Raw genomic sequence first — 27256 nt, 5'->3', positions numbered from 1 at the left:
ACTAACTAAAACGTTCCACCAACTTTGTCCAGTATACTAGTTGGTTGTTTCTGGGGTAGTTTGATAAGTCTGGTAAATTTCCATGAAAGAATAGAAATTTTTGTTGTACCTTCATAGTTGGTAAGCTTGACTGTTCCAATGATAGTATAAAGAATTTCAACAATCTACAGTGTAAGTGCATTGTTGACAGCAATCTGATTTGGTCATTGTGTTGACTGCAAATAAAATGGAGAAAACATCTTCATGCTGTTATAAAAACTTTTTATTTGCCTTTCTTCCTGTGTTTCACTTTCTCCTTTTTTGTACCTTATCTGGCCTTCGTTGACCTTTGGTAGACCTTATGGTTTTCTTCCGCTGGATTTTGCAGAGTAGGCCATCTGTGATGTTTAGTCATGTTGACCTGTCTGTTCGAGGAAGAAGGGATTGATGACCTAGTAGTCTGCTCCCTTTAATCATCCAACCAACCAATCAACCAAAAAATATTGCCGTGGGAATCAGAACACTTCGACTTATCTGAAGCTGCCAACCTTGATGGGGACAAAGACAGGCAGCACTGTGACGCCAGTGCACTTGTACCATCAACAGTGGTGATACACAATGACTCAGCAGAAGGCAAGGCTGGTGGCCAGCCCATGACCCACCTGGGGGTGTTTGCTACATATATCTAACTATACCACCTGCCAGTTGTTGAAATGTGCAGTCTCATCCGCGACAGAAGTGGCTTATAAGGTGCTTGTTCGCCTGCTCCTTGAGTATTGTTCACCTATCTGGGATCCCCATCAGGTAGGACTAATAGAGGAGATAGAGAAGATGCAACGAAGAGTGGCATGTTTCGTCACGGGATCGTTTAGCTGGCAAGACAGCATTACGGAGATGCTAAACAAACTCCACTGGCAGACATTACAAGAGTGGTGTTGTGCATCACGGAGAGATTTACTGTAGAAGTTTCAGGGCAGCACTTTTCAGGAGGAGTCCAACAACATATTACTTCCCCCACATACATCTCACGTATTGACCATGAGGAGAAAATTTGAGAAATTAGTGCCAGTACAGAGGCTTACCCACAATCACACTATTCGCGAGTGTAACAGGAAAGTACTCTCTGCCACACACCATTAGGTGGCTTGACTATGATGCATATGTAGATGCCATAAGTTCATATGATTTGGTAGTTGGAGCTCCTTCTGCTAAAGAAGTTCAGACAAGGCCAATGTCCTAGTTTGGACATGGACCTCAGATTTGGGTATCAGTTGGGCAGGCACATCTCTAGGCAGAGAGTATGTACACAAGGCAACATATTGGGGGCACTTTAAGAGACAGTAGCACAAGAGGCCTTGCAGGTCAGTTATCCAAGCTGCATACAACTCCCCAGGGCACCGTGGAGTGGGTTAAAATTCAACCGTGCTGCAACCACATTGGTTTGGCATCCAGAACACTGTGTGAGCAACTGAGAGTGTTCCTAAAAAATGAGTTTTTTTGGGTGTGGTATAGCATTTCAAATTTGGTACAATTTTGTACAACGCCGTACTGCTGGATAATAACAAGGCAGCCTTATCAGCTCGATCGACAATATGCTTTAACTTGGAAGTGCAGCCAGAACTGGTCCAGCATTCTGTAAACTCTTGGAAGCTGGCAAACTGCGTCAGTGGTGGTGGGACAGAAGGCTTCTCTGCAGACAACTGGCTCGCCACCAGCATGGTGGCAGCTCCTGTATCTGCTCCTGCTGCAGCTTTGTTGCTGCTCCTGAAGGTGCAACGATTGCCGCCAGCATTCCAAAAATTCTGGGTCCGTGGTGGCCACAATTTAACGCTACGAAAAAAAAAAAAGAAAAATATCACACATGTGTGAATGTCCTCAGTCACAACTTTTATATCCACACAGGTGTGGCAATTCCTCGAAACTGTCCTGTCAGCACAAATGTAACTTTCCTAGTCAGTGGTGGCTCAGCTACAGAAGCCGGGGAATTGGACTTTGGAAGAGGAAAGTAAGTTCACATATGGATCAGCCTGTGGGAGAGCAGTGTCCAAACACCTCATAGGGATGAGCACAAGTTAAGTCACAACACACAACCAGTGTGAGCGCCTAAATAGTTAGCTAACATGTGGAACCAAGAGCATGGTGTGATGTGGAGGCCAGGCCCACGCTGGTCAATGTTAGTGTAAGAACTGATGGGCTGGCCTATTGCCACTGGCAAGTAAACATCTGGGTCAGCAGTTCTGCACATACAATGCTCTGTGTTACTGTCCGTGACAGCTTGCCGCACTACCCTGCCATGAGACCCGGGCCAACTCGTGTGCATCCTTGTCGATGTCTGCTGGTGGGGATATTGAAATTAGAAACCAGCTTACTTTTTAGAGGTTTTATTTTATGTGAGATGGTCTATACAATTATAAATTATCCTCTCAAGCAGTTTATATAGCATGTCGAGCAGGGTAATCAGGTGGTAAATATTTGGCAGTAAAATGGCATGATATTGATTGTGATAACCTAAGGTAAAAAAATTTCTTAAGCGGTCTATTGCAAGTGACACTTTGTGTAAAACAGACTATGTATACTTTCTGTTTTTGTACATAAATCAATTTTGTTAGTTGCACATTGAATGGCATCCACTCGGAATCGGAAGCAGCACCACACAAAAAACGACATTCAGTGACACTGAAAAGCCTACAAGTGCTACACAAACTGCCAGATGCGTCTCTCCCCCCCCAAATAGTAGACGCTTTTTGGGCACCACAAAATAAAAATGAACATTTTATCTCTCCCTGGTTATTACTCGACATTAACCATTGTACTTTCCATGAATTGGGAAAGTCTCTTAGACAGACATATGCAAAGTGACTAAGTCACATCTAATACAGCTCAGAATTTGGAATTCCTTGAAAACTTCATGAACAGACTGTTCTCATTCAAAATTATTTAAATCTTACATTTAGGTCTATGCCATTTACAGTTATGTTATTCAGAGAAGACGACTAGAACACTACGTGAAACTGAAGACAGGTTGTCAAATTGCCCATGGATTTTCAAACATTTCACTAACATATTGCGGGTATGGGGTTTGTTGAATTGGCTCCTATCTTGTCACAAATGAGGCTACAAGATGAATAATCCTCTCTCCTCTCCTAAATTGAAAGAAAAAAAAAATGAAATCATTAATTGCTCATTTCCACTAACTTTACAAATTTCATAATATTTTAGCTGCCACAGAATCAAACTTTTATTTAATCTCATTAAGAATACTTCTCTGCCAAGTTACGTGAATAATTTACAATAATCAAAATGCATTACTTTTTTAAAATCAAACATTGAAAAATCCAGGATGAAATAATGACAAGGTTATGAAAAGGAAAGCGTGCTACACACCATATAGCAAAAATGTTAAGTCACAGACAGGCACAACAAAATACTACTAACAAATAAGTTTTCAACCAGAAGGCCTTCGTGTGAAGTAGATATCATAGACACATACACATTCATGCAAATTCAGCTCGCTCACACGAGACAATGGTCATGTGTGTGTGTTTTGTCTATTTCGGAAGAAAGCCTTCTGGCTTTGTATCTTTCCCTTTCATGATATTATCATTACTTTGTTAAACATACTCTTACTGCAGCTCTCAGCTTGTTCAACAATTAATACCTCAAATAACATCAACATTACTAATTGTGCAGGAAAGGTCAGTACACATTTAAATTATTTAAGCATTACTAGATTTTTGGAATTGAACACTTTAATGAATTCTTAATGAGATACACACCAATACACACTACCTATACCCATAGTAACAAGAGAAATACAGATACATCTGTGTATAGGTGACACACAGAAACTGGTCCATCAAGCATGCATAGTTAATAGGTGTGTTATTACACTTGTCAGCTCTCTTTCAGCATCCCAAATATATCTATTTGCTTGAGTTCACACCAGGTGCTGCATCTGACATATTAAATGAAAATTGAAATATCAGGCAGATATCAGTACCTCATTCTCGAAATTTAACTTAGAACTAAAAATAAAAAATTCATAATCTGCATTATTATTCTTCATATGTGTTGAGAACAGCTGCACAGAAAACTGTAATAAAAATTTAAAAAAGGGGTTATTTGATTATGGTGTCCATTAACTGACACAGTGCAAGAAAGGAAAAACAATACTTCATATCAGACATCTAACCTTCCAGCAGTAAAGCATATTAGTACTATACAGTATCATATGGAGGACACAGTCTTGCTAATTTTAGTGAGGTTTTTAAAGTTGTGTAGGTAAATCATGGATGTGGATGTTAGAGATCTATAGAGATGATAAGAGGAGGAAGGGATAACTGCAGTGAAGAATATTACTATAACAATCAGTGGTGAGTTGGAAACAATGTCTTCCTTAATCTTGACATTTAACTTCTCGATATTCCACAAGTCTGAGATTGGTGGTGTTCTCTGAAAAAAGGTGGTCCTTAACTTCTGTAATGCTACATTCAAATTCAGATGCTGGTGATACTGTACCCTCCAGTCCATGCAAGCTTTATGCAATGTTAGCTAAAAACATTTTTGAACCTGGACCAGAATGTTCCTCTCTGATTTCTGGGTCAGCTGCTGATTCCTCAAAACATGAGCAAGTGATGTCTAGTGTGAATACCGTGTCAGGGGGCACAGTGCTCATGACATTGACGTCTCATTCGGATGGAATTGAGTTTGAATTCCCATTTGGCTAACCTAATTTAGATTGTATAAATTTCTGGAGTGAAGTATTTACCAGAAAGATTTGGTGGCAGGAAGTCATGGTGCTTAGAAAAGTTTGATTTCCTTAAAGGCAAGAATAGTCCTTTAAACAAACTACAGCAGGTTCTTATTTATGTTTTACCAGAATTTTCCATTAATATGCTGGTCCTGGATGTGGACTTAAATACGTATGTGTTCAGTGGGGCTTAAACACCATCTGCTACAATGGTAAAGTGAAAGATTTTTTTTGTTTGTAGAGGTCATGTGCTTTTGAAGGAAGTGGCACATCCTTCCTCAGTAGTGGTGTAGTCAGCAATAGGTGTCTTCTGGTCTCCTACTTTTGGAGATAGTCATCAGTAGAAAACGGTCACACATATACACTTTTACTGAACTTCTTATGTGAAATCAGACAATGTCATCACTGTTTTTTTTCTGCAGAAACCATTATGTCATAATTTCTGTAGAATTTCTTTAATTATCTTCAATTGGTGAATGACCAGTGATGAGTTGACGGGTGACTGGATTTGTATTCATTTGAATAATATGGATTGTGATAAGGTGTTAACTATTGACTTGAATACAAAAAAAAAAAAAAAAAACTGTACCCAGGATGAACAGAGATTTGCTCTTACACCTGCCTTGACCTTCTTGACAAATGTTTCTGTTGCTTCATACCATATGTTTTCAAGAATTGACATAAAAAATTTAACTTATGCTCAGATGAAATGTTGATTTTAAAAAATTAGAGAATTAACATGAAGTTTGTGTTGTTCCTTTGTCAGGTTGCCAGTTGTGCTCTAGATGCAAGTACAAAGATATATGCTGCTCGAGTTGATCGTGTGCATTCAGATGGAATGAAAATGGCAGGCAGTCTCTGTATGCTTGGTAAATGTAAGAATAATCGCAGGAAGGCCGAAAATGATAAGGAATGCATAGAAAATGCAGTGGAAGGTACAAAAAAGGTTACAAGAAGACGAAAGGTATAGTTAAGTGCACAATTTTGCTTGCTTGTATTCTCCATGTATTGGATAAATGTTGCTACTGTGTTGCTATTGTCTCTTTTGATGCAATTGTTCGCTTACTAAAAGCTTACAGTGAAATTAAACAAAAACGAGAAAATGACCTGTACATGTGTTAAATGATTTGGAATTTGTTTTAAGTTTGGTATTTTGTGTTAATGCAGGAGGATTTCCTGTCATGTTGTTTCATTTTTTAAAGTGGTTTCCAAATCGCTGAAACAATAACTCAGAGACTTGCTCTTTATTTCAAACACCTATCATAAATAAAACAATGGAAACTCCAGGTAGGAATATAAAAAATGTAGAAAAAGATAGATTGCTACTTACCGTAAAGAAGACACTTATGTTGTAGACAGTCACAATTAAAAGAGTTACATAAAGCCTTCAGCCACAACCTTCATCAGCAAAGAGAAACACATCCAATTCATACACATGAGCAAGCACACCCCACACACACACGTAACTGCCAACTCCGGCAGCTCTGACCAAATCACACATTTTCAGTTGATCAGTGCCCAGCGGTGTAGCTCTTTATTCCACCTCAAGCATTGCTTGTCAGTGACGACAGGAATGTGTGGCTTATGAGGAGCTGCTCAGTATTGTATCCCCATTCTTTTGAACTCCCTAGGCACAGTCATTGTGCTAGCTGGACTGCTGGTAGCACTTTGTAACTCACGATTGATCCATTCCTCTGATTTTGTACAATTTTTACAGCCAACCTCTGTAATCCTCAGTGGTTTCTGTCTGTCTGTTTTGTCATGGTATTGGTTTAGCAGCAGTGTTTCCAATTCACAGTCACATAATCAACAGTAGACTTGGGCACCATTAGAATGTATGAAATGTTCCTGATGGATTTGTTACACTGGTGATATCTAATGAGTAGTCAGCATTTGAAGTCACTGAGCCCCCCTGATTGACTCATTCTGTTGTTACTGTTTCTCTGCTAACAACACAATACTCCCTGCCTCCTTTTGCATTGACTAGTCTACCTCTTGTGACATCTAGTATATATATATCTCTCTCTCTCTCTCTCTCTCTCTCTCTCTCTCTCTCTCTCTCTCTCTCTCTCTCTGACAGCATGAGAAGAAAAGACTGTTGGTACCATTACCATTGCTGGACAAGATCTGTAAACCAGAGAACTTGAAGGTGTGAGATAGGGTAATAAGCAAGACATAAACAGAAAAAAGATAAGTGAACAACGAAAAGTAATTGGTGTTCCGCCCCCACCTATCTACCATATATAATGCACTTCATTTTACATTCTCGTGACTCTTCCACAATGTTTTTTCTGTAATCTCTGTCTTGCTTATTACCTTATTGTACACCTTTAAGTTCTCTGGTTTTCAAATCTTGGCTTACACTGATACCAACAGTCAGTCTTCCCTTCTCAACCTGACCCATGGTTCTGAGCAGCCTTTCCATATCTCAATTCCCATTTTCTAAACCTTACCTGTCGTTTTCCTTCATGTCTCTGCCTTTCCCTTCAAACCTTCTGCCAGAAGAAGAAGCTACTGGCTATGAACTCTTGTGTGTTTCCACATCTTTTATGTCTTTGTTCCTGTCACTGCTATATGTAAAATAAAAGTTAGGACTAACTCACAGTTTGTTAAAATTTATGCTAGTGTTATCCAGAATGCAAAAATATAAGTCTAATACAATTAGTATAAAAGTTAGAAAATGGAAAATCTATGATGGGCTTCATACAATAGCTGAATAGTATACAGCAGTAATTTTCATTGTGGCTATCTGCCACTCAGTGCCTCCACTATGCAGTGAGCAGCAATCCATTCTTTTCAAATTGTATTATGAAAGTTACTTTTTCTCTGCTTTGACTACACCATCATTTCTTCTATTACCTACACAAAGTGCCAGACATGTCAGCTAAAAGAACATGCCAGTTTCACATCCCTCAAAGGGGTGTGTTCATGTTATGATTTAAAGTGAAAATGGCTTCTAAAATTCATCACAAACTTAATTCTGTCTACAATGGAATGTTTTGAATTGACAAATGAGGAAAACTGGTGTAATGCACCAAAGATGGAAGCAATATGTTTGTGCAGAAAGGATGATGAGGAGGGCACTCACGATAGTATGTAAATGATTGAGGAAGAGATCAAAGCCAACAGATATTTAACCCTTACATAACATAAGGTCAAAATGTTTCATGAGTTGGTTGCAGGCAGTTTTGGGTTCGTGGAAACTGTGTACATGTAGGATGTTGAAATATGCAGATCAGTAACAAAGTTTTGATGTACACGTTATACAACAAATCCAAGATAAAAGTGGCACTGTATCAATAATACTCACATTCAGTCCTATAACAACTTAGAGAATGATTTAAAACCATACATGGCACTTTCAAGCAACAATCAGCAACTAAAGCTGTGACATTTAACTGTGCCCGTAATGGGATTGAAGATGGGGGAAGAGGAAATAGTAAAACTGTGACATGTTATGTATGCTGTAGGACTGCTTTTATCTTGTCTGTACTGTGTAATACAGTTATGGCATGAAAAGACTAAACTTGTTTTGTAGTTGTTCCAGTGTCACATGCTGATATTTTTTACAGATCAGAGTTGTTATGTTTCAGGAGTGTAGCCAAGAATATAATAGTCTTACCTGCCTCAGCTATCATAAAAAATGTGTGGTAGATGAAAATTGTATTAATAGAGTAAATTTCACATTTTGTGACAAGAGTAAACTATTATCCCATTTTGAAACTTCCTGGCAGATTAAAACTGTGTGCCCGACCGAGACTCGAACTCGGGATCTTTGCCTTTCGCGGGCAAGTGCTCTACCATCTGAGCTACCGAAGCACGACTCACACCCGGTACTCACAGCTTTACTTCTGCCAGTATGTGAGTACCGGGCGTGAGTCGTGCTTTGGTAGCTCAGATGGTAGAGCACTTGCCCGCGAAAGGCAAAGGTCCCGAGTTCGAGTCTCGGTCGGTCACACAGTTTTAATCTGCCAGGAAGTTTCATATCAGCGCACACTCCGCTGCAGAGTGAAAATCTCATTCTGGATATTATCCCATTTTCTTTTTGCTGCTGCTGTTGTGGTCTTCTCCAATGACTGGTTTGATGCAGCTCTCCATGCCACTATATCCTGTGCAAGCCTCTCTATCTCTGCATAACTACCAATACCTACATCCATATGAACATACTTACTGGATTTAAGTGTTGGTTTCCTTCGACAATTTTTATATCCTACATTTCATTCTACTGCCAGATTGCCAAGTTCTTGATGCCTCAGGATGTTTCCTCACAGCCAGTCCATTCCTTTAGTCATAACTATCGTAGATTCATTATAAGTAGCAGCAATAGAAACTCCTGGATGGAACAGTATGTAAAACCAGAGAAAGTCAGTCACTCGTCTTGAGTATAATATAAATGGATAGATAAAAAAAGGTATTCACCAAACAGCAGCAGGAGAACACGCACACAAAAAGGTTTAACTTTTACAAGCTTTCAAAGCCTATGGCTCCTTCTTCTTGCAGAAGAGTCGAAGGGGAAGGATGAGGGGTGAAGAGGGATGAAGGGGAAGGAAGAGAGGTGAAGGGAGAGGACTGGAGAGGTTTAGGAAAAGCGGTACAGATCAGAAAAGTCGCCCAGAACACCAGATCAGGTGAGACTTGCTGGATGGGATGAGAAGGAAAGATTCATTTTTGGTGACTGCTCCAGACAAGATTTGAAAACCTGAGAGCTTAAAGGTAGAAGACAGGGTAATATGCAAGATGAGATTACTGCTAAAACAACATGCATGAGTAAATAAGGGTGAAAAGCTAGGTGCATTGTGTGTAATGGAGGTGGAAGGGGAAGTGGTGGAAAAAAAAAAAAAAAAAAAAAAAAAACAGGTCAGGAAATGACAGGTGCGGAAAATTAAAATTGAGTGAAGAAAGGAGTGGTTACTGTGAAGAAATGCTGAGATGGAAGTAATTAACGTAAATTGAGGCCAGGCGTGTGGCGAGAACCAAGGACATGTTGTAGTGCTAGTTCCCACCCGTGGAGTTCTGAGACACTGGTGTCAAGCAGGAAGAATCTAGATGGCACATGTTGTGAAACAGACATCAAGGTCAAGACTGTCATGTGACAGAGCATGTTCTGCACTGGGACATTGTGTGTTGCACACCTTCTGCCTATACCCATTCATCCTGGTGATAAATGGGTGGCAGTCATGTTTATGTAAAAGGCTGTACATAACAGCTGGTCTATAATGCGTTCTTTCACAGTGGCTCTACCTTTGGTAGTATATGTTTTGCCAGTTGCAGGGCTGGAATGGGTAGTGGTAGGAGGGTGCACAGGGCAAGGCTTGCAGTGGGGCTGCTGTCACAGACATAGGAGCCATAGGGTAGGGAGATGGTCACAGAAGGAGCATAGGGTCTGACAAGGTTGATGCGAAGACTGGGAGCGCAATGTAAAGCTATTCTAGGTGCAGTGGGCAAAAGCTCAGACAGAATGGATCTTATTTCGGAGCATGATTTAAGGAAGTCATGGCCTTGCTGAAGTAGCTGATTAATACATTCAAGATCGGGACAATAGTGAGTGACAAGTGGTGTGCTCCAATGTTGTTTTTTGGAGGGATCAGCAATACCAGGATTGGATGTGATGGCCCAAGAAATCTGCTTCCGAACTAAGCTGCTGGGGTAATTATGTCCAGTGAAGGCTGCTGCTGAGAATGACGGTGTGTTGCTGTAAAGAGTCTCCATCCGAACAAACATGTCTGCCTGAAATGCCAAGCCTGTATGGGAGGGAACATGGAAAGGATGGCAAATGTCAAAATGTAAGTACTGTTGCTTGTTAGTAGGTTCAGTGTGGGTGGAAGGGTGTAGCTGGCCTTTCGTGAGGATGAGATCAACATTGAGGAAAGTGGCATGGGATTTGGAGGGATAGGACCATGTGAAATTTAATTGGGAGAAAGTATTTAGATATTCCAGGAATTTTAATAGATCAGCCTCACCATGAGTCCATATGGCAAAGATGTAACCAATGTGTCTAAACCAAACCAGGGACTGAAGGCTTATGGATTCCAGGAAAGCCCCCTCCAAGTGACCCATGAAAGGGCTGGCATAGGAAGGAGGCATCCAGGTTTCCATGGCTGTACCCCTGATTTGTTAGTATGTCTGCTTCTCAAAGGTGAAGTAATTACTGTTAAGTGTAAAGTTGATTAAGATGAGCCAGAAGGATGTCATAGATTTGGTATCAAATGGGTATTGACTGAGGAAATATTCAGCAGCAGAAAGACCATGTATGTGGGGGATGTTGGTATAGAGGAAGACAGCATCAGTGGTGCCAAGCAAGATGTGTAGTGAGTGTGGGACAGACATGGATGTTAGACAATCTAGAAAGTGGTTGTTCTCTTTACTATAGGAATGAAGTCTGTACTATGGGTTGCATGTGTGACCAGCTAAGGCAGATATACATTCAGTGGGTGCTTTGAAGCCAGCAACTATAGGATGGCCAGGAAGATTGAGTTGGTGGAATTTAAGAAGAAGGTAAAAGGTGAGGACTGCATGCTTTAAGTGGGGTAAGAAGTTCCATGCATTTGGGTGTAAGTCCTTGTGAGGGGCCTGAGGTTTCTAGGAGGGACTGCAGGGCAGTGTGAATTACAGGGACGGGATCTTGATAGCAGACTGCTGGCCTAGATCTTCACTAACAAACTCCTGTTGGTCATGTACCACATTGGTAGATCCTTTGTCTGCTGGGAGGATGATAATGGGGTCATTAGCTTTTAGGGAATGCAGAGCCTGGAGTTCTACAGAGGACAGGTTAGAATCATGTTGTAAGGACCCAAGGAAGGGTTGTGAAACAATGCTGTATGTGAGAAATTCTTGGAATGCTTTTAAGGGATGATTTTGATGTAGTGGTAATGGTATCGTGGTCAGAACTGTTAAAGACAGGATTGAATGCCATGTTTGCTGTTGGAAAAGCTTTGGGATTTGGTTGCAAAGTGATTTTTCCAGTTGACATTATGTGTAAAGGAAAGTAGCTCCTTCACCAAAGCAGCATGATTAAATGCAGGTTTAGTGCTGAAAGTGAGACCTGTGGATAATGTAGATAATTCAGCAGGGGAGTGAGCTTTAGACGAGAAGTTGAGAACACACTATTGTGAGTGATTCTTGTGATTTTGAGTTATTACTGGTCTGGGAGGCAGTAGTGAAGGCTGAAGGCTGTGGGATGTTAAGGAGGTTGGCTGAGCTCGGTTTGTAGGAGAGAGGAGTGGTTGACGGTGTGGCTGTTTGGGAAACTGCAGAGGAGCAGGAAGGGGAACACTGCTATTGAGGTAGTTTAAAAGAAGGTGGGATAGCTTTATGAGGTGATATCTAGCATGTTGTTGCAGTCTGAAGTTGGCTTGGCAGATGATACCATCCAAGGAAACGTGAAGGGCAGGTAGCAGCAGGATTTTGTAGGAGAAGAGTAGTCTGGTGGAGTGGAAACTGGCAGATGAGGCATATAGGTCACAGATTAGTCGGGTAAGTGCAAGAGATTGCTGTATTTTAAACTGTAAAAGAGGCTGGTGTAGAGTAGGATTACATCCAGAAACTAGGACTTTCAGTGTTAAGCCTTTGGGAGTAACTCCAAGGGACATGCAGATGTCAAGAAACAGAATAATGGGACCTTAATTTTGACAGTGCAAAAGCACATTTTCGAAAAGAATGGATCTAATATGTAATGGGATTCATCATGGCAAGAAAGGACACTTTGGAGTGTCAGAAATGGGGGGGGGGGGGGGGGGGCAAAAACGACAGGTGGAGGGTGGAAAAAGATAGAAAAAGAGGGTGAAAATTTGAAAAAATCAGAGAAATTCACACAAAACTTGTGAGTACAAACAATGGTTAACAAGAGGTAATGCGTGGGTGAGAATTTCTCACCACAAGAGTGGTCTATATGGCCTGAAAAAATGACTTGAAAAGAAATAAAAGGAATAGGGAAAGTCATGAAAGGAGATAAAATTTTAAAAAACTAGGCAGACAGGAAGAGAAAGTCACGGCAGAAAATATAAACTACTCTGCTTGGCAAATAAAGTGATGTAGGAGACAGCAGGAAAAGCTGCTAAGAGCAGTTTGGCGAAAAACACATGCACAAAAGCAGGAAAGAACTGCATATTACCACGGTAAGTGGAGTATAGGAAAGTAAATAGCTGTCAAATTTGCAAATAAATTAGTGAAAGACGATCGGGAGAAGGCACAGCAGTGTAGTGTACTGTAAACAAATTATTATAGGCAAATTCATAAATAACAGTGTAATTGCTATTTACAAATTTGCAAATAACAATGGCCCATCTATGTGCTACTACATCGTCTTCGAGGGGCAGACATACAAACAAATCAGGGGTACAGCCATGGGAACCTGGATGCCTCCTTCATATGCCAGCCTTTTCGTGGGTCACTTGGAAGGGGCTTTCCTGGGGTCCATAAGCCTTCAGCCCCTGGTTTGGTTTAGACACATTGGTTACATCTTTGCCATGTGGACTCATGGTGAGGCTGATCTATTAAAATTCCTGGAATATCTAAATACTTTCTCCCAATTAAATTTCACATGGTCCTATCCCTCCAAATCCCATGCCACTTTCCTCAATGTTGATCTCATCCTCACGAAAGGCCAGTTACACACTTCTACCCACATTGAACCTACTAACAAGTAACAGTACTTACATTTTGACATTTGCCATCCTTTCCGTGTTCCCTCCCATACAGGCTTGGCATTTCAGGCAGACATGTTTGTTCGCATGGAGACTCTTTACAGCAATACACTGTCATTCTCAGCAGCAGCCTTCATTGGACGTAATTACCCCAGCAGCTTAGTTCGGAAGCAGATTTCTTGGGCCATCACATCCAATCCTGGTATTGCTGATCCCTCCAAAAAACAACATTGGAGCACACCACTTGTCACTCACTATTGTCCCGATCTTGAATGTATTAATCAGCTACTTCAGCAAGGCCATGACTTCCTTAAATCATGCTCCGAAATAAGATCCATTCTGTCTGAGCTTTTGCCCACTGCACCTAGAATAGCTTTACATTGCGCTCCCAGTCTTCGCATCAACCTTGTCAGACCCTATGCTCCTTCTGTGACCATCTCCCTACCCTATGGCTCCTATGTCTGTGACAGCAGCCCCACTGCAAGCCTTGCCCTGTGCACCCTCCTACCACTACCCATTCCAGCCCTGCAACTAGCAAAACATATACTACCAAAGGTAGAGCCACTGTGAAAGAACGCATTATAGACCAGCTGTTATGTACGGCCTTTTACACAACCATGACTGCCACCCATTTATCACCAGGATGAATGGGTATAGGCAGAAGGTGTGCAACACACAATGTCCCAATGCAGAACGTGCTCTGTAACATGACAGTCTTGACCTCGGTGCCTGTTTCACAACATGTGCCATCTAGATTCTTCCCCCCTTGACACTAGTGTCTCAGAACTCCATAGGTGCACAGGTGGGAACTAGCACTACAACATGTCCTTGGTCCTCGCCCCCCACCTGGATTCAGTTTAAGTTAATTCCTTCCATCTCAGCATTTCTACACAGTAACAACTTTCTTCTTCACTCCATTTTAATTTTCTAGGTTTGTCATTGTGACCTGTCTATTTTTGGTGTCCCCTCTCCCAACTCTGAACATACAACGCACTTACCTTTTCACCCTTATTAACTCATGCATGATGTTTTAGTACTAATCACATCTTGCATATTATCCTGTCTTCCAATTTTAAGCTATCAGATTTTGAAATCTCGTCCAGAGCAGTCCCCAACAATCAATCTGACTCACTCATCCCGTACGGTAAGTCTCCCCTGATCTGGGGCTCTAGGTGACCTTTCTGAACTGTATCCCTTTTTCTAAACCTCTCCAGACCTCTTCTTTCCCCTTCTACTCTTCTGCCAGGAGGATCCACTGGCTCTGAAAACTTGTAAAAGTTAAACCTTTTTGCGTGTGCGTTCTCCTGCCGCTGCTTGGTGAGTAGATCTTTTTATCTATCCATTTATACTACGTTGTCAATAATTACTCATCTAGAGTAGATTGATGTGTGACCCGTAGACATGTGTAAAAGAACACTGTTTTCTGTTACATATGTATGTACTACACACCAGTCTGCTATAGGCGAGCGACTGCCTTTCCATTATTTTACGCACTGAAACTTGATCTGGTTCTTCCTGTTCTCAGATACTGTCAGCCCAGAAGTATTGGTGGAGTTCATGTTGCAGCAAAGATTGACTTAACGACAATATCTCTGACTCCCATCAGTTTATCCTATAGAACATGATTCCTGTGGCACTTTCATAACTATTATTTGCACATGATGTAAGGAGGCTTTCTATTGCAATCATCTGCAGTAGCTATCTCCTCTATGTGATGATGCAAACAGGTGATGACAAATTTTATAGAACAGCAAAAACTAAAAAATACTATCATTCCTACAATTCCACGTCATCGTGATTTAATTCCCAATGTGTTTGTTAACAGAAGAAGAAAAATACAAATTAAAATATTGGTCGTAGGTTCTGAGAAATGTTCTATGGTAGATGTATGCGAATTAGATGTATCTGCACATCAAACACAAGTTGCATTTGAATAAATGGGGTAAGCGTCTTCTGTGGAAAAATAAAAATAATTAAAAAACAATCAAACTTAGGAAAACAGTTTTCCTCAAAGTTTTTTGGAGTATAGCATTTTCAGCATAGACACATAAAGGCATAAACCTTCTGGCAACACCGCAGAAGACAGAGATTCAAAACATTCCCAAATGCCCAGTAAATTATTAGTAAAAAAGAACAATCAGGTGGATTTCTAGAAGAGAGTATTTCTCACATGCATTATGAATAAACTTGAGTTCTGGGTTGAAGAGACTTGTACTTTTTATTTAAATAATAATAAAATTGTAAGTGTTTATTGTAAAAAGATACACAGTGGTGGTGGTGTGGCGTTTCATGTTAGAAATAACAGTCAGTGTGAAAAAATTGAGTGTATAATGTTGCTTTTGAGATGAACTTTGAAGCAGTAAAAATAAAGCTATTCATGTGCAACACAATAATAGTTCCCTATATAGATCTGGTGAAACTCTCAACAAACATAAAATCTGCCTCTTCAGGCTTTCCTGGCAAATATGTTCAATATATGGCTTTCGTGTCTTTTGCTGGATTAAATTTTGTGCATCTCACTCAAATATTTCCTCAAAGCGATGGGAAGACATTGTTAGATGATGGCTGCCCATTATTGCTAGTAATTAGCAACTGCCTAAGTCAGCACTACTATTGCGTGTTATGAAGGTATTGTTTGAAAGTCACGCCTATGGAATTGAGTTGCTTATGGACAGATGACATAAGCATGTTCATAACTCCATATCAGAAGCTGAGATGTAGCTTTTTGTATATTTCTGACAACAGTTACACCACGACATAATGGAGGGTCCATCTAGCAGCAATTTTGATATGGCTCCCAGCCACAGCGACACTCAGCACATGTGCAAAAGACCACATTTCAGCTCTCAGCTGGGTGCTTTCAAAATGCTACCACCATCTGTCTGCAACCAACTCTAACATGTATTTGTGACTTCAAAATAAGGCTTACATAATGGACTTTAGCATGCGGATACAGACAGTTTCTATTTGTCATCAGTAACAAGCAGCCACCATTTAACAATGTCAGGCAGTTGCCTCAAGGAAATATTGTGCGATAAACAGATTGTAAACAAGCTGCATACCTTAGAGCCATATAGTGAACAAAAAAGTGGTTATACAGGTAATAATAAGACATGTGAATATGAGGGTTGGAACTTAAATAGTGGCAACTATTTATTCACAACCGATACCAAAGAGTTACATGTTTGCACCTGTTACTGTCGTTCAAAGTTGTCACCAGCGTTGTGTAGAACCCGTTGCCAGTGATGTGGAAGGCGTAGTATACCGTTAGCAGAGCCTTTTCTGTTGATGGTGCGAATGGAGTGGTCTACTACCTGTCAAATCTCTGGAACAGTTATGAAGCGAATGCCACGAAGTGGTTCCTTCATTTTCGGAATCAAATCAAAGTCACAAGGACTTAAGTCCGGGGAGTATAGTGGATGGTACAGTACTTCCCAGTCCCATTGACCGGACAGAGCAACCACAGCTTGCACTGTATGCACCCGTACATTTTCGTGCAAAATGACGGGTGGGTTGTGCAGAAAGTGTCGCCACTTCTTTTGCAAAGTTGGTCGCAGGTGATGCTCCAAAAACAAACAGTAATACTGTGCATTGATGGGCTAACGTGGGGGAATGTAATGCGTTAGGATAACATCATCACAGTCATACATGAGAATCATCATAACTTTAGACGGCTCCATTCGCACCATCAACAGAACAGACTCTGCTAACAGTGTATAAGCCTTCCACATCGCTGGCAACGGGCACCACACAATGCTGATGACTACTTTGAAGGACAGTAACAGGTGCAAACATGTAACTCTTTTGTATCGGTTGTGAATAAATAGTTGCCACTACTTAAGCCCCAACCCTCATATATGCTCTTCCAGCTGCAAACTTAATTGTGTTAGGTATTCTGGTATGTTACAGTACTAAAAAGATAACTATATAAATTCAAACCCACAGCATAAACCTTCCTCACAGATGTTCATTGTACATGTTGCCAGTAATTTAAATAGGGAAGAATTGGCAATTAGAACTATTGGAAACTCTCTCTAATCATAAGGCTCTATCCATCGAGAATAATACAGATGATAAAATAGTGCCACAGAAGTACTTATTTATGAAAGAAACTGATTAAGGAGGTCCTTGCTCATAAACTAGCAGCATATATGAGAACATTTTCATGAAATATTTAACCATAGTTTAAATCATATGTGCCTAGTAGCGAAACTGCTAAAGAAATCGGTCAATGAGAATAATCTTAAAATTCCTCTAATAGTCATCAAATTGATGGAACATGTGAAAGACTTTATAACCTGTATAGGGCCACCTATTCTCAGTACTCCCTGACAAAGTACAAAACCAGCAGAAAAGCACATGAAGAGCTCTTTAAAATATAAAAGCACAATTTTGCAATGTTCAGACAAGTGAATCCACTAATGATAGTGAAACAGCCTGGAGTATAGTAAATTAGAAAATATTAGAAAAGAGAGTATTTAGGCTTTGGTAATATAGCACTAAGAGAAAATGATATTGGTGAGTGCATCAAAAAGAGGACATAAGCTTTCGTAGAACAATATAGTAAGGCATGCGAGGGAAATCATGGATTGTCCAATACCAGGGATATTTTCAAGTAGATTGAGTGATTCATTTTTCCTGGTGAGAGTTCCGGAATGAGAGATCTTAAAAATTATTTCAAAGCTCAAAATAAAAACTTGCAATAGCTGAGATGACATAAAAAATTAAATTATTTAAAATGCAGAAATGAAATACTAAAACTATTATAATATTTAATAAAGAATTCAGTTAAACAAAGAACTTTCCATTACCTTTTTAAGGTCACTGAAATATAATCAGTGTATAAAGGGAGAGACAATGCTTGATTCACCTAATTACAGATCATTTTCATCTACCTCAACACTTGGCAGATTATTTGAAAGAGTAATTCTTGATCAAGTGTAATCTTTCTTCTGCTAAGTTGATTTGGTGAACAACTTGCAGCATGGATTCCATAATAACAGCAGTAACAACTTCCTTCCATGATGTTTTGAACAGACTGAACAATGGAAACAGTCATTGGGACTTGCCTAAATTAGTCTAAGACCTTCGATTCTGTGAATCATTGAATAATCTAATGCAAGTTAGACTCTTGTACGGTACACATGGAGTAGTACTAGATCTCTAAAATTATTATCTTCACAATATAAGACAAGGTGCCAAACTATATTATAAAAATGAAGGGAAGATCCTTACAATAAAATCATCAGACAAGAACTGCAATTGTCGAGCTAAAAAGGAAAGCATTCTTGTGCTATTTTTATTTCTTGTATGCATTAGTGATATATAACACCACTACAGAACTTGAAGTTCGTGAAACACATTGTCGAACATTATCAAGCAACTCCATGGAAATCCTATTCGGGACAAATTAAAACACTTAATAAAGAAGATATTTATGCTCACTGAAAGACTTATGAACTCCCTTAATCATAATACTATGTTAGAATATATACTCAGTGTCTGTATATTAGTGGTAGTAAATATTCATTTAATAATATGTGATGTGCTATTTTTTGTGTTACCATTATATTTGTGGTGTGATTATATTGGTTTAAATAAAAAAAGTTATGCTGTCAACTGTGAAATTACTAAAAGCAAATTTTAAAAAGCTATTTGCAATATTTTGCTGCTTTATTTTGACCAAAATGGAATAAAACTCACAAAATATCATTTGCACACCTTCCACTGCCAAACATATACATTACGTTTAGTTGATATTGCCTTGTAACTTTAACTGAGATGTAAGTTAACATATTGAACATACTGAAGCATTGAAATCTCTTGACATAATAAAGCTGCAGACCAGACTTGGATCAGTCCTGGACTTAGGCCATTAAAATCTCAAAGTTTCATTGCAGAGAGCTTCCACTCAAAAACTTGCAAGCCCACATTCCAATATTAGTCCAGAAGCATACCCTCTCTTTCCAAATGTTACTTGTAGAATGAACATGACAGTAAATTTAGACAAATTTGGGCTTGTACAAAGGGCCACCAAGAATCATTTTTTGTGTTGACCATCAACAAACAGTATAGAATGAAGAGAAAATTCTGGAACACTGTATACCCCGACCTCAACCATACATTACTTGTGGAGTATAATTATAGATGTCGGTCACAGAATACTTTCACCTATAAAGTAGAAGTTTTCCATCTAGAAGTAGCCTCTTGCCTTTGATTAAGCCTTTCACTACTGCATTCTTTATCCCAGAAGTGCTAGTCCAGTGAGCTTATTGAGAATTTTTATGGACTTTCAAAGAATAGAAGAAAGTTGTTAACATATTAAGGTTGTCTTGAGTGGGTCTGCTGAAAAGAACGTTGTCTGGAAGAAACAGAAGACCTGATTTGTGTTCTCACCTTGTGAGCAGTTTCATCCTGTCAGGAAGTTTCATAACCATGTACACTCCATTAAGGAATTGAAATTTCATTCTGTTAAAAAATTGTTTCTGTTCTTTGATTGCTTAACCCTTTTTTTCCCCCAGGAAAGAAAAGTAATCACAGATAATTCCCAGTCACTGGATGCTCCGTTGGTTCAAAATTATCAGCTACATCCATCATGTTTATATATGAGAAAAAAGTTTGCTGATTGTCGGCCAGGAAGTTCAAATTTACTGACAAGGGTTGAGGTGTATGATGATAGCTGCAAATTAAAATTTCTTCATTCAGAAAATTATTTTCCCAAAGGATGGAAGAACACAGACACCTACAAAGCATTCCCATCTATACAAGGTAATTGTGTCATTTGTTTGTATTTTACATAAAAAATATAAATGATGGTTTTGTTTATTAGCACCTTCCTTAAATCTATGAAGTAATCTTTAGCAAATATATCGTGTGAAAACATTCTCATTCTGACATAGAAACTATAATGAGCAAGGCTCTGTCACAGTGTCTCAGTATTTTGAGACAAATACACATCTGGCCAGAAATATTTCAATACTTGGTGCTGTGACAGTTTTATTAATTTATTTTTGTATTTATTTATTTCTGCTATTAGCTGGATGGAAGTAAATATGATAGTGATATTTTTATCATATTACTTTGTGGACAGTTTTTGAAGTCATAAGGAAGCAACAAAGTGCTGTGACTAGAAAAGTAAATCATTCCGGTATCTCTTAAACATCCTGCAGGAGATTCTGCGATCAACTATAGATTTTGTGGTTATGGAGTAGAAATGCAATGTAATTTCACTAACAGTATTATAAGGGCCTCATCAAAAGTGCCTGAGGGCAGGGATGGTGTCAGTATCACTGAAATGTTGTTTTTGTTGAATGGCACCTTATTTTTCAAGGAATATTGTTATCTGATCATTATTTCAGCTTAGTCTCTCATCAAGGGATAAAACATAATATTTATATCTGATTTGGGTAAGCCATAGTGTAAAACTGTAAGTGGTAAAACATACCATCTACTCATCCAGGGGATATTGTGTACTCCTCTGCTTGACAGTGTACGTCAGTACACAGATTACATTATGTGACCTGTGTCATATGGTACATTCTCATTCTCATGTATGAGCAAAGACAAACTTATGAATTTATGGATATATTATTTGAATGTAGATGATTTGTGTTTTACATGGTGTCTTCAGGCGTTAATGAATTTTGCTCGGTCTCGGAGATCTAAGAAAGTAATCCATAATATTTTATTCCCTGGTGACAGGCTTAGCTCAGATGCTGTTTAGATATTAGAATAATTTAAATGCAGCTGAGGTATCTTCTTCAAAAGTTAGGTGATCATCATGAAATTTATGTAAACTACAGAACATTGCACATCAAATGTGTTGTTTTTGTTATTTTGGTACATTTAACGGAATAACCTACAGCAAGTGTCATCATGACCTGTAGATGAGTCTTTTTATACAGCTTTTCAACATTTTGATCTGTGAGCAACAGTGCATGATGACACAAACAGTCTGGTTGGTGAGGGTAGGGAGGAAGCTGGGGCAGGAAGGGGGAGGGATAGGAGGGTAGGGGTGGAGGGTCAGTAAACGCCAGTCTGGTCACAAGCATCACCTATTCCATCAGAGTCAGAGCTACATGTGAAATCAGTTATGTGATCTACAAGCTAAACTGCAACCACTGTGATGTGTTCTGTGTGGGCATAACATCCGAGAAGCTGTCTGCATGAATGCCCATTGACAAATGATGGTCAAGAAACAGCTGGAACACCCAGTCACTGAGCCCACTGCCCAACACAACATTCGTAATTTCAGTGTCTGCTTCACAGCCTGAGCCATCTGGATCCTTCTTAGCACCACCACTTTTCTGAACCGTGCAGGTGAGAACACTCCCTGCAATATATCCTACGTTTCCGTAATCTTCCAGCCCTCAACCTTCATTTGTCACTGCCCTCTTTCCACGTGTCCCCTTCCCTGTTCCCAACCCGACACTACACAGTCTTCTGTTTCACTAATGCACACAGTCTGTCTACTTCACTCCTACTTAATTTTCAACTGCAAAGTAATGAGTGGCAGAATACAAACATGACCATTCTTCTTTGGAAGATGATCCATATGCTGGATGTCCTTGAATTGCATTCATTAATGAAAGCAACGGTTAAAGTGCACGGTATAGTATTGCCAGATTGATGATTAATGGCATATGGAATACATTACCCCTACTGGCATTTTTGAAGATTTGATACTTTTTATGTGAAGGTTTAACTATGAAATAACTTTGCAAAAGACTGATACAAAAAGAAGTGTATCAAAATTGTCATAAAAGATCCAACCAAGTTGGTCATAGATTTGCTACTGTGGTTGGAACAGGAGACTAAAACTACATGACAGAACCAGAGGTCAATCAAAGCAGTGAGTGGAAGGTGGTGATCCAGTAACAAAGAAGACAAAGCAGGTTTCATTACCCATTTACTTTGTGATCAGGATGCAAAAGGCATTCTTCTGATTACCTTGCGAAGGCCAAAACAGTAATGGCAAATGTTACAGAAGTCTTCTGTATCAACTGGATGGACAAAAGGCCTGCATTGCTGAAGAATTTCAACAAGACACTGTGCCTGTTATGTTACGGAGGAACTGGGAAATTTGGAGTATAAATTGTTGCAGTTTCTTCACTAGTTACCAATTTTGGTACCCTCTGACCTTCACATATCCTCAGATTTGAAGAAATATATCTCTGGAAAATCATTTAGTATCACTGCCTCCAAGGATTGCACATGAGAGATGGAATGCACCTATGGGAAAACAGTGAACAAACTGGGTTGCTCTGAAAGAGAGCTATGATGAAATATAAGTGTGCTTATGATCTAAAAAAGAAAATGTTGTTTCATTGCCTGTTGAAAACTGTACTCCTTGCCCTTATACAGAACATGAATATTAAGTCCGCAGAGGTTAATGTAAAAAGCTATGTGGCATCGAGAAAAAATTCTCCTCAGTGCTTTGATGTGCCCCTATCTGTGAGATAGTACCAAAGCTGTCCACAGAAAGGAAAATGGTTGGAGATTGTTGCTGGTGTTATTTCACTTTCACATTTATTTAATTAATCTATTGGTTATTAACTTTGGTGTCATATGTATTCTTTTCTATTAAGTATCATAAAAATGGTTTTCACCTATAATAAACCAGTTTATTAAAAGTGGACACATGATTTTCCTTTCTTGTTGTACAGCAGACCGGATAGTCATGTGTGCCTCAGAAATTTTCCTATATTTTTAGCTCAGTGCCATGGGCAGTAGAGTCAGGTGCCTTCAAGAAAGATCAGAACTGTTCAGCACAGCACCTGGTCAGTAACAATTGTCGGTCTCAGTGAGAGATTATGTTCTCGCAAAGATAAGCCAATTGCATTATTAACTTTGTGAAGTATCATTAGACCTAAACTTACAGTACTTACATTTACATCAGTATTGTGCAGTCTTATTTAACAGTTATTAATAAATTCATTGAGCGTATCAATAATCAGCTACTTGTACAATTGTTAAGTAGACCGCAGCGCAGTAAAAAGTGTTTAAATGGTATAAAATTAACATTTTTTGTTAATTGAAGTGGGTCAGGAACAAATACTAAGTGTGTGTACTGCATGTAAGTGTAGTAAATCCATTTTAAGGGATAAATTTTGTTCTCAGGGCTTAACGGGATGGTGGGATAGCAGTGGGTAGCTGGAGGGTAGAAGTGTGAGGGAAGGTAGCTCACTGGATTGTGGTTACGCACTTCACTCCTTTATAGGTCTGCATACTATAGAGCGAGCAGTCAGTTCCCTCATCTCTGTACCCACCAGATCACAAGAAAGTTCTATTGACTGTCGCCTAAGAATCACTGGCGACGTAGAGCGCAGTTTGGTGTTTATTTTCCACAGAGTGCATTACCACTATGTGGAATACATACATAACTTACTAATGATACTAATGCAAAAAACATTTATGGAGAGAATTTACGTAAATTTCACACTGTTCTACATTGCTAGACAGTAAATTGATTTTTAGTCATCCTATATGACAGGTGCACTGTTCTTCCAGAGAAGGTGAGATCGCAGACCACAAACACTGCTAACTTTTTGGTTTACAGACAGAGCTATACTTCCTCAGCATTTCCATTACAAGAGTACACAAAATAACTCCACTGAGCTTGTGTTTGTGTGAGGAAGTCATTTTCAGTTTATTAAGTTAGTACTTATTTGCAGTTGTTAAGCGAGCTATTATGTAAGAAAGCTTAACACCTGGATCGAGGCTGCCAACTGTCTACCACATTGAAGACTCTGCCCCAAATTTGATATGCTGTCAATATATTACAATGTTGATTTTATTGCCTCTACTGTTAATGACTGGAATACTTTTCACAGCATGAGGGGTATCAAATGTGTCACATCAGCTTCAGCTCTCCTAACATTTGAAGAGGCTCAGATTGGCTCCCTCTACAATAGAGTAGGTCTCATAGGTGCTACAGAACTTCATATATTTCAACATAAGTCAAGCAATGCAGATTAATGTTCTAGATTTGAGCTCAGTCAGTCACATTCCGTCAGACATATTACACCCACCTCGCAAGATACAATGTGGGAAGTGCTATACTCTGTGCACCCCACTCTACAAGTGCCAGCAATTACTAAATGAAAGTGATTTATGCAGTATACTAGTAACACGATTATTAGTGAGAGAAGTGCCATAACTTTTCGACCATCCATTAATTCACCCACAGTGACTATAACACGGTTACTTGGCTGTACAACTCACTGTCTGTGATAGACAGCAACAAAGTGCCACACTTTCAAATCCAGTCCCTTTCCAACCAACACTACGTAGATCACAGACATCACACACAAAAATTAAACTTCTCAGCCACTGTTTACGAGAATTTTTTTTTACATAAAAGCTCTCTTAACAATTACAAATAAGCGCTCAGTAAACTGAAAATAACTCCATTACATAAGCATGAGATCAGTGAAGTTATTTTGTTCCCTCACTTAATAGAAGGTGAGGAGAAATGCTAGGGAGATATATCACCCTAGCTTAACAGTTCCGAATCCACTGCCCATCGTGCCGAGCTACAAATGCAGAAAAATTTCTGAGGCGTGTTGGACTATACAGTCTGCTGGATTATTGTGACCTCGCTGTATGAAAGGACTGAAAAATGGGCAACTCTCATGGGTGGGGGAAGTTGCCTTTCCTAGAAGAACATTGCAGATGCCACACAGAATGGCTAAGAAGCAATTTCTCCTGTAGAAGTATAGGACCGTGTGCAGACATATATGTAGATTCTCTCTATATGTATTGCTTGTATTAGTATTATTAGTAACTCATATCCATATTTCATGTTGCGTTAATGCACATTGTGGAAATACCCCCATGTACACTGTGTCGTCAGTGACCTACAGGTGAGCTGTGGAAGAGTCAGTATCACTTTCTGAAATGCCCTGTGGCTGCTTCCTGTGACTTAGTGGGACAGCAAGAGGGGGGAATCACCTGCTCACTATCAGTCTGCAGACCTGTGAAGGAGACCACAATCCATCTGTTTTAACTAGGAACACAAGGAAACACACAGCCATAAAAGAAATACACATTTATTGGATCAAAGAATGCCAACACCAAGAGTAAAATGTAGGTAGAGTCACAAAGTGACAACAACAGGAATATAGAGCAGATACTGACATGTCTCAGAAACACTTACCAACCAGGGCTAGAGTCAAGTATATAGCCTTATTAACACTCTGCCTCCATTTGGTGTTGCTGGCTTTGTGCTGCGTGTGCACAGCAGTCCTTTTGATTGTGGTTAGTGATGTTGCTGCCCCTGGCAGTTGCCTCGGGGTATCTGTGTGGGCGCCATTTGAATGTTGATAAACATTATGCTTGCCTTAGTGACCTTACTCGTGTCCACAGTAGGTGCAGTAGCTATTGGGTTACTAAACTTCTCCTTTCTTGCAAGAGGACAGACAGACAGCAAATGACATAAGGAAAATGAGAAAAAACATCAGTTGCCACTAACCTGAAAACATCTAAAAAGGGACCAGCAACATCAATGTGGAGTGTTTCCCAAGGCTGTGTAGGAGCTGTCATGGTGAAAGTACAAGGTGTGGCACTTCCTGCTGAACCGAACACTTGCGGTAGGCCACGACAACGTATTCCACCTCCCAGTCAATGCCCAACCAAAACACATGGAGGTACATGCAGACTTTGGTGTGGGAAATCGCTCAGTGTCCCTTATGTAATAAACGAAGGACCTCCTGCTGCAGAGCCATTGGAACCACCAAGTGAGGAATGAGTCCTTTCATTGCCAAAAGGATAATGCTGTCCAAGGAGGAGAGGAATGGTACAATGCATAGTAAATCTAAAGCAGATCTGATGCCTGGCCCAGCAAATGGTCAGGCCACCCATACTGTATCATACTTATGACTTGTCAGAGCACCGGATCCGGTGCCACAGCAGAGTCAACACGGGAACTGATGATGGGGAAGCCATTAACTGTCTCTCTTGCCTCTATATCCAGTTGAAAACGAAGCAATTCCTCCTGATCGAATGAGGACTCTGGGCCCACGGGGAGTCAGGACAGAGCATCTGTGTTCGGATGTTGCGACATGGGACAAAAATGGATCTTACGATTGTATCAGTACAAGAACAGAGCTCATCGCTGAAGATGATGAGAGAATTTGTGTGGTAAGGATGCTGACTGGCTAAACAGGGACTCTAAGGCCTTAACATGGTAAATAAATGAAATTTTGCACCATTTAAGAACACATGAATTTCTTTAACATCAGTAATTAAATGGGATTTCACACAGTACAAGAACATGTGATTTTCTTAAGACATATAACAATAGCAAGAGTTTCCTTTTCCATATGAGAATAATGTTGCTAAGTCAAGGCGAGTGTTTTCCAAGCAAAGGCTATAGGCTGTTGGGAGCCATCTGAATGGCGATGGACCAGGACACCTCACATCACATAACATATGCTTGCCAGGTTGAAATGTTGCAAGAAACAATGCACTGAGATGACTATGCTCAAGTTGCAGATGGATGCTCACAAGCTGCAGACCAAACAAAATAAGCATGTTTATGTGGTGACATATGCGAAGGATGGGTGATAGCAGCCACTCTGGGAATAAAATTTCGACAGTATGCCACTTTGCTAAGAAAAGCCTGAAGTCCTTGGATATAGTCATATGGGGAAAAGCCATAATGACAGTGGCATGTTCCATGCCGCTGCTGTGGGACTTTTTTTACATTCACAGCAAGAGGCCCGCTAATGCTTTACGGCAAGAGAGGTCCACCAAGGAAGTGACGTTCACTGTTCCTGCTGCCAATGAAGTGTTTGTCTGCATCAGCAGGTTGACTTGTTTGTGCTGATGCTACCTCCTCTTCCTCCAGTGCATTTGGCTTCATGTGATGGGGCTGCACGCTTTC

At 39.9% G+C, this 27256-nt stretch overlaps 1 protein-coding gene across 2 annotated transcripts in view; it reads left to right on the top strand.

Moving 5' to 3' along the window:
• Positions 1-27256, top strand: part of LOC124788350 (condensin complex subunit 2) — a 193444-nt gene that overhangs the window by 73451 nt on the left and 92737 nt on the right. For both annotated transcript variants that reach the window (XM_047255611.1, XM_047255612.1), the window contains 2 exons: positions 5496-5693; positions 19893-20139. In XM_047255611.1, coding sequence (XP_047111567.1) covers positions 5496-5693; positions 19893-20139 — 445 coding nt within the window. The remainder of the gene's footprint in view (positions 1-5495; positions 5694-19892; positions 20140-27256) is intronic.

This window comes from Schistocerca piceifrons, chromosome 3 (assembly GCF_021461385.2).
Source record: "Schistocerca piceifrons isolate TAMUIC-IGC-003096 chromosome 3, iqSchPice1.1, whole genome shotgun sequence".
Lineage (NCBI taxonomy): Eukaryota > Metazoa > Arthropoda > Insecta > Orthoptera > Acrididae > Schistocerca > Schistocerca piceifrons.
Note: the sequence above shows the minus strand (reverse complement) of the source record. Positions and strands in the feature narration are given on the sequence as shown.